The following is a 9,096-nucleotide window of genomic DNA, read 5'->3' as shown; positions in this document are numbered from 1 at the left end:
GACAATCGGCTTCTTGTTGACCTTAGCAACAATGTGGTTCTCTGACACGATGTAACATGCCGAATTCCAGAACGGGCGAATGATGCAGAAGTGAACAGAAGTATCGGCAGTAATAGCATAGTGGATCCTTGATCGTCGTAAGAATGCTATCATATCACCTAATATATCTTGATCAGCAAAATTATCTTGGACAAAAGCACAAATGTTGTGCTTTTTATCAAACGGTAAGAGCGGGATCGCAGGTTCTTGTTGTTGCTGAACCTATGGCTGATCAGCTATGGGAGCATCTTGGACATTTTCCTCTGCCATATCTGAAAATATATAAACCCGAGAATTAGCAAAAACAAGCTATCAAACATTAAATTATTTAATAATTTCAATTTATGGTTCTTTGTTTAAAAAAATATCATTCGTTATTTATCTTGGTTCATTTGTTATAACGAATGAGTTCATTCGCTATAACGAATTACTTAATTCGTTATAAATAATTAAAGCAAATTAATCACAACGAATTACTAACGAAAGAGTAACGAATTAATTAACGAATCTGAGTTCATTCGTTATCAAAACACACGAAGGAGTTGATTCGTTACACTGATCATAACGAATGGAACACTAATGAGTGTCCATTCTAATTAACAACTTTGACTATCCTGAGTCAAAGTCAAAAATGAGTAGATTCAATTAAACCATGTTACACTATGTATGAACCTATATTAAGCATGAATATGTTCGTAATACACTCGATAGTTCATTTGGGAAAATCTGAGTTTTAATTAGGTTTATATAAAGTTATGTTCATAAGTTAACCCGAGGTTATAATCAACTAATTCACCCATGATATGGACATGGATTTTGACGAAACTTATTACGTTTTGATCGCAAATACCTTCTGAATATAAGATGATGATCAAAATCGAGTTTTACGATGTTCGAGATTTTTGGAAAAATCGGCCAGGTTTGTTAGGGAAGGTGAATAGTGAATAGTACGAATGAGACGTTTCGTTATATCCCTGTTCATTATATACAACACACTTTGCACACCTCGCCGGACACGAATAAGTTCATTCGTTAATTCAAATGTAACGAATGAACTAGTTTGTTATCTCATTCGTAAACCCCGGTAACGAATTAAGGCCACTTCGTGCTTCATTCTCTATCAAACAGATGACGAATGGGGTCATTCGTTGTTAGAGTAGCATAAGAGAATTAAGGATGACGAATTGGACCAATTCGTTATCCAAATGACCCTCATTCGTTATCCAAATGGAAAGCGAATGGTCAACAAGTTAAAAATAAAATCATTTTTTTATTATAAATTTTAAAGAATTAAATAACGAATAAAAAATGCATCGTAACCCGTGTTCCGATTAACTTTACCTTACGAATCTTACCAGGCGAGGTAAGTGGCAATACCTTAACGTGTTTTATGTTCAAAAACACTTAACTTAAAATCAAATAACTTAAAATTATTAAATAATATTTAAATGAATAAATAAAAATGAAAATATTTTTGGTATTTCCTTTTCGTTTCAAATATTTACCCTTTAAACCCAAAAAGCAAAAATAAAACAGAATATAAAAATAGAAAATAAAATATTTTTGGATTTTTGAATATGTTGAACTAAAAACGTTGTACACAAAAGCAAATATGAAATCTTAAACTACAAAAGCAATATATATTTTTGTGAGTTTAAGCAGAGAATAATATTGACCAAATTGCCCTTTCATCACAGTTTTATATTTCAGCGTTATTATAACTGTCGTTAAGTCGATCATTGATATTGTTGTCCACCTAAATCTTATAATAAACCTTCGAGCATTTTTGCGATATGATTAAATGTTCAATTAAAGCACATAATATAATAAACTATCATCCTTTAATCTCGATTCAAAGGAAGAATAAATCATACGGTGTTTGTTTGTAGTTTGTACCTGCAAACTTCATCTCCCAAATAATACCCAAGAAGCAACCTCACATCAATAAAATCCACTAGACTTTTGTTCTCTTACATACAACTAGATCCAGACAATGCCACATTGGCACCATTGTGGGTGCTCTTGGAGGTGAGTTGTGGTGTCGAATATTAATTTATTTTCATCAAATTAATATTCTAATCTATAGGTCAGAAACGAACCCCGAGTATCTTCAAAGACTAGCGATATCAACAACATCGTTGGTCATGTGATCCCGCTAATCTGTTGAAAAAATGTTCAAAGAAATCATCTCGTGTGACGTATAATCGTATAACTAATGAATGAGCCTTTACTTTTTCCTAATAACATTTAAAAATTATTAAATGTTTTTACTCAAAGGGGTGCTCTTGCGCCAGTGAATATCGCCTATTCTAGAGTTTATCATTGGTGGTATACAATCGGTTTACGAACTAATGAAAATCTTTATGTTGGAGCTCTTTTCTATAATTTAATTCTGTCATATCTTTAATAGCGGGTTGGTTAAACCTACAACCGAAATGAAAACTGAGCGTTTCGTGGTTCAAAAATGCAGAATCTCTTCTCAATCATCATTTATCAGGACTCTTCGGCGTAACTTCTTTGGCTTGGACAGGGTATTTAGTCCATGTCGCTATTCCTGCATCCGGAGGGGAGAACGTTCGATGGAATAATTTCTTAAATGTATTACCACATTCCCAAAGGGTAGGCCCACTTTTTACAGGTCAGTGGAATCTTTATGCTCAAAATCCCGATTCAAGTAGTAATTAATTTGGTACCTCCCAAGAAGCAGAAACTGCCATTTTAACCCTTATTGGGAATTCCATCCACAAAACCAAAGTTTATGTGTCTACTCTATTAAGCAGAGTGTAACAAGTTTTATGTCCGGTACGCATTCTTCTTTGTAAGGAAGATAATAACACACTGGGTCACCATTTTCTTTTACTGTGTGGTCATCCCAATAACCATCATGGTCCCAGAATTGAAACTTTCAAAACCATTAGCCATATGTATTCCGGCAAAATCACCATAAGGTAACTGCATCTTATTATCCCTGGATCCTGTTTGAAAATGTGATGTCGTTTCATCGATCCAACGCAGCAATTATAGGTCTCCTGGGCGCCAACCGAGTCAACGCAAGGGTCGTGACTGAAAAGCTTGGAAATTCAAGTAAAGCACAAAACTTTATTAATGTAATGACAAACAGGCTTCACTTTGCGGAGCTGATAATGGGATTGTTGCCTGGCGTATATGACATGCTATCTGAGAATCATGTGCTTTCTTTGTTGTAGGAGTTGGATGTGTAGGAATAATATCCACTCCAAACTAATTAATGAGTGTGTTTTCCTGAATAAAGTTGTAGGCTATCTATATGTATGTTATTACATAGATTAGCGTGTGTTTTCCTAATTGTTAAATTAGGTCATGATTGAAAGGAATTCGATGATCCTTACCGATCACTGCAGGAATCGGTGATTTGTGGTATTATACCGAGATACTCATTATATTATATGATTTGTGTATTATACTGATTTTGATTATGATAGAGAGAAAATACATTGATGCTATGCCTTAAATACAAAGAAAGATGCAGACATGGCTCTAGCGGTGCATTCAGAGAGTATGCTTGTGATTTTAAGCCACGTGGATACTTTGCCCATGGCGTTAAAAAGCTGATTTAATAAAAGTTGACGAGTAATCTCTCAAGGAGTCAAGGATTAAGAGCAGCTAAAAGCAAGATGTGTTAAAAGTATTAACACACAAGCCTTAACTAAATATTAATGTTTATGTTGTTTGTTTGTTAAGATGGATGCGTTAGTATTTAACTGTTACTTCTTTTTTGATTTTTTATTTACAACTTACTGAAATCTGTAACAAAGAATTTATTGTCCCTGGAAAATTGGTATTAGTATGAAATCGTAAGAATAAAACAAAATATAATAAAAAGAACCACAACAATGAGTGAACAATTGGTAACCAAGATATAGCTAGTGGTCAAATACTTAAATCATGAACATTTAAACTTAACTTATTGTAAATCAAACAAAAGACATAAAATCAAGCATCATATATATATTATAGCCAAAACAATATGAAAATGACCTCTATCTTCCAAGGATAACTAGACAAAATATTGTTATCCTACCAATCTTTCACTAACCCTCACTATCTACTAAAAGTTTACATTTGAATAATAAGTTTTACCAAGTGCATAACCTGAAGGAACAACATTTCTAGCAACTACGACTTGGTTGACAGGTGACGTGAGCCTGAACGAGAATGGACCGCTGAAAGATGGGTTAATGTTGGCAAACCAAACCTCACCCCAAAGGTTTTTCATCGGAATAAAATTTCGTGTGCCAGAAGGTGCAATCTCCACTGACTGAAGTGCACCGTCTCCCTCAGCGAATTCAATTCTGACTGCAAACCAGTTCGGGTTAGTTCCAGAGTCAATCTTGAAAGCAATATTGGTTGCACCATAGTTGCATGGAACCCTACAGAAATTTACAATATTATTAAGACAATCCCCTTCAAAGTTGATCACATTTTATTGAGAAGACACTAAAACTATTTAAATCCAAACAAAATAAAGTAACATAAATATGCTATGAGTAATGTGCGTATATCTTTTTTTAACCATGAAAACCGAAAACAAGAACCGTACAGTAGTAAAACTAATTATATATTAATAACGTAAAAATTGTATAAAAATTCTAAACAAAAGAATAATTTTCTAAACTAAAGGCTTTTCTTTAAACCAAGAGAAGCATTACTGGAACACTCATGGGAAAAAAAATATTAAAATTGTTTAGATCTAAACAAAAAGATTAAAATATAAATCTAAACGGAGGGTAAGTTTTTTGATCAACAATTATTAATTTGCAACAATATTATCAAATGACTGCACCGAAAAACCAAGTGGTTAGTAGTAATAAACTCATGCAAACATAAAAAATTTAATGTATCAACCTTTGAAATTGAATATCAACTTGTCCAAGATTACGAAGATTGGCCGCTTGTCCTGGATTCGCCATAGCGCCAAAAGCATGCCCACTTAGATCAAAATGAAACGGAACATTATTACATGCACCCGGACATTCATCGGTTATTGTCACGGTAACGGGATATCCTGAGCAATAAGGCTTTCGGTTGCATTTGAGCTGATCAAAACAATCAACCACAATATATAGATACATAAATAATCATGACTATATATTATTAAAAACGGACAAATGATAGACATTATCATTTGGTTTATACAAATTCTTCACCTGATAACATTCACCACATCCTCTGCCTTGCATAAAAATCCTTGAATTTCCAGCTGCAATCATGGCTGAGAATGGTGGTGAAGTTACATCATCTCCCCACCCACAAGCTCCTCCTGTACATAATTTTGATCACAACATACATAAATTAATTTAAATACATTTATATATTGTTATAATATTATTGTTATTATTAAGATAAGAATATATATATATACCACTTCCAGCACCATTGGGATCTCCATACCATGTCCCTAAGGCAGGTGCAAACCCATCTCCATTAACAAAGATTAAGAAACTAGAAATTAAACACAGAGAGATGAAAGTGGCTAAAATTGTTTGGATGGTGAATGCCATTGTTGCTGTGAATGCTGAGTGGGATGCTTCTGGAATTTATATTGGTGATTAGGTTGGTGTAATTAATATTTGCATTCAAGATTAAGGAAAATTATAGCTATTTTTGTTTTGGATTTATTAAATTAGGGCGGGATTCATAGTTTCATGCCATGATTAGACAGACGGTGTAATTGATATTATAAACGTGGGATTCATAGTTTCATACCATGATTAGAAGGTGTAATTGATATTCGCAGTTAATTGTTACCAATTTTATTCCTCGTGAACTATTCCTGGAAAATATTTGTGATTTTTAATATTTTGACATAAAATGGTAAGTACGTTTTGAACGGGATACATAACCTACCAAAAAAATATAAATATATATGTTACATATTTAATTAATCCTAATTTCAAAATTATTTAGCCGGATTCATGTAGGAATGATATTTTGATATTGGTAATGTATACATATCTAACATGTTAGTAGGGTAAAGTTAAAATATAAAGGGATTTAAAAATAAGAAGTTTAAGAAAGATTTGTTGACACACATGAAACTTCTAAAAAAATTCAAAAAAAGAAATAATAAGAAACAATTCATAACTTAATATATAAATAAAAAATGAAAAAAATTAAAAAACAAAATGTTTCACCCGTTATTCTCGTTAAAAAACACGGCGAAAAGACACAATGCCGAAAATGAACAAACAACACAATAATAAACAAAAAAAAAAGACAACAGATCACAAAATATAACACAATATCGAACCAAATATAACACAATATTGAGTAATATAACAATATATAAAAAAGACACAATTAATGATGAAAATAAACACAAAACACAATGATAAACAAAAAGAAACAATGATTTTCTCCACTCAACATTGTTTGTTTTGTTTTGTTTATGGGGGAGGGGTGTAGAACGAGGAAGACGGTATTTTTTTTTCATATTTCGTTTTTTTACTAAAATTTGAGTTATGTTTTTTTTTTAATTTTTCATTATTTTTTGTGAGGGGTCTCTTTTTATACAAACCATTCTCATCTTTCTCATTTTGCATTCCTTTGTAAAATAACTTGACCTCGTGTTAGTATTATTGTTTTCTCTAAAGTTGGAAAAATACAAAGAAACAAATATATAAATATATATTTTATAAATTTAATTAATCCTAATTTCAAACTTATTTCGCCGAATTGTAGGAATGACAATTGATCATTATATTGATACTAGTAATTTATTACCATCAATATACATATCTAAAATCTTAGTATTGCTTTCTATAAAGTTATAAAACTCTATACTTTAATCTTTGTATTGCTTTCTATGAAGTTATAAAACTCTATACTCTAATCCTAATTGCTTCCAGACCCCGTTGTTATTGTCCACCTTCTAAATTATGCAATAAAAAAAAATGGTGTTTCTTTCTTTGTATTTTGTTTTAAAGTTGATGTGTGTACAACTATCGCTGTTGCTCACTTTACTTCACTCAACTGATAACAATAATCTCCACTAAACAGTATTCACTCATTTGTTAAATGTTTTGGTTTTCGCCAATGGTAAATAGTCTTAATCATAAACTATAAGTCATACACTTTATCATGTATATACATTTTGGTTGACTATTAGCTTGGTGAACGATTTTGTCATTTGTTCCTTTTATAGTTGGATGGTACGAATTGAAATGAGCCGGTAAAGAAAACAAGACAACTAGATATATATATATATATATAGGTATTGGATCATTTCAGAAGTTTTTTACAGAGAGAAGTGAAGGTGTAACTTCATTAATTCCCAGTTTCATGCCCTTTCTTATGTGTAGGTGCGTTGTGTAGGTGCATATGTATGTGTGTAGGTACGTATGTTTGTATATGTGTACGTATGTTTATATATGTGTATATATGTTTGTATGTGTGTAGGTACATAGATTTGAATGTGGCTCGTTACATTTATATGTTTGCAGCTAGGTTTGAATGTGTAATTATGACATAAACACAACCAACCTACATATATGTATGTAACATCATATGAAAGGGAGTGAAATTAGGGATTAATGGAGTTATACCTTCACTTCTCGTTGTAATATCAATTCTCGCAAGATCCATTTGGTAAACAAACAAATCCAACTAGAACACATCACCTATGTGACTCAATGGTAGAGCACTCACTTTACTAGTGAGAAGTAGGCGGTTCAAACCTCACTATCACCAATTTATATGGGAGATATGAGGGATGACCTTGGCTTGCCAGGGTTCAAACCTCACTATCACCAATTTTTATGGTATGAAACTATAAAAAGAGACCCCTCACTCTCACCTGGTTTTACCGACTCCTCGCTTTCGTGTCGTTTGTCGGGCGTGGGGGTCGGGTTTTATCCGGTGAATCCCTCAATAGGTGGACCGCTAGGGGCTCCGTCCTTCCGGACTAGTGGCCGGCTCGGGCTACCTTTAGCCAATGGGGGCCAAGCACGGAGTACAAGCACGGAGTACCTGGCGTTACTTAGTTGGCCGCTCAAAAAAATAAAAAAAAAAAACTAGAACAAATCACCTGCCTTAAATCGCATTAAAAATTTAATGCACGATGCAACAATTTTGTTTAATACTGATACTCCTAACCTGATGACAGTTGATTGAACACACTTATGTTATTAACTAAAAAATTTTAAAAAAAGTAAAGCAATACACAAAATACAATTTTGTCAAAGGTTACACGATCAAGAATAGGAATGAGATCGGTACCGTACCGGTACAAAAAATTCCGATCCCCTTAATCGTAAATTTTTTGTACCAGTACCGGTACCGAAATATTCGGTTCGGTACCGGTATCGGTATTGAAGTAAAAATTCGGAAAATACCAGTACTGTACCGTACTACCGTACCATACTAGTATCGAAACTCAAAACTTTGGTATTTATTCGGTACCGACAGTACCCGTTCCTCAGTAACACCGAATTTTCTCATCCCTAATCAAGAAACCTAACATAATTACTATATTACATATCACGAGAGAATTGAAAAGTGAAAACTGTAAGGCCAATATTTGTGACTTGCGATATCAAATTACGAAACCCGTTATATGTTTTATGGTCAAGTTAATAACTGAAGCAGACGAGGAAACGAGAGCTTCGCACGTGCGTTTAGCTTCAATGGGAGATCTTCTAGTTTCTTTGTATTGTGTTAGGCTATAAATATGTCATTGTGTAGTCTTTCATGTGTGTGTTACTATGGTGTAAACAACCACCCAAGGGGAGCTCACCTTGGGTGGGATCGGTTCGTTTATTATATAAATCTTTTACCGATTACGGAGCCGTTTACTATCCTTTATATTATCTTTATATTTATGTTCGATCGTTTGTTTATACCGCACCCGTCTCGACACATTTATCGAGAGCAAAACCGTTCATTGGTCGTTTTGGGACCTACAATTGGTACCAGAGCGGGTCGAATCTTATGATTCAACTTTGCTCTTGATATTTAGGGTTATATTTCCGCTATTACCCGAACCGAGACATTAAATTCCGTTGAAGTTTAGGAATTAAA

At 33.3% G+C, this 9,096-nt stretch overlaps 1 protein-coding gene across 1 annotated transcript; it reads right to left on the bottom strand.

The window, feature by feature from the left end:
• Positions 1 to 4,026: 4,026 nt before the first annotated feature.
• Positions 4,027 to 5,579, bottom strand: LOC143610600 (expansin-B15-like). The gene is made up of 4 exons (XM_077085038.1): positions 5,441 to 5,579; positions 5,226 to 5,338; positions 4,924 to 5,114; positions 4,027 to 4,448 (listed from the first exon to the last, which is right to left on the bottom strand). Exons 1-4 carry the CDS (start codon positions 5,577 to 5,579, stop codon positions 4,127 to 4,129), a joined length of 765 nt encoding a protein of 254 aa, XP_076941153.1. The 3' UTR covers positions 4,027 to 4,126.
• Between the last annotated feature and the right edge of the window lie 3,517 nt (positions 5,580 to 9,096).

The sequence above is a fragment of the Bidens hawaiensis genome, unplaced genomic scaffold (assembly GCF_021521415.1).
Source record: "Bidens hawaiensis isolate Kalapana, Puna unplaced genomic scaffold, B.hawaiensis_p1.1 tig00027086_1, whole genome shotgun sequence".
Taxonomy (NCBI): Eukaryota; Viridiplantae; Streptophyta; class Magnoliopsida; order Asterales; family Asteraceae; genus Bidens; species Bidens hawaiensis.
Note: the sequence above shows the minus strand (reverse complement) of the source record. Positions and strands in the feature narration are given on the sequence as shown.

Bases quoted from the DNA above. Each gene is read 5' to 3' on its own strand.
- LOC143610600 (XM_077085038.1), bottom strand. From the start codon at position 5,579: ATGGCATTCACCATCCAAACAATTTTAGCCACTTTCATCTCTCTGTGT. The intron at 5,339-5,440 runs GTATATATATAT...AATTATGTACAG, and splicing joins TCCCAATGGTGCTGGAAGTG to GAGGAGCTTGTGGGTGGGGA. The intron at 4,449-4,923 runs GTTGATACATTA...AAATTTCTGTAG, and splicing joins GTTGATATTCAATTTCAAAG to GGTTCCATGCAACTATGGTG.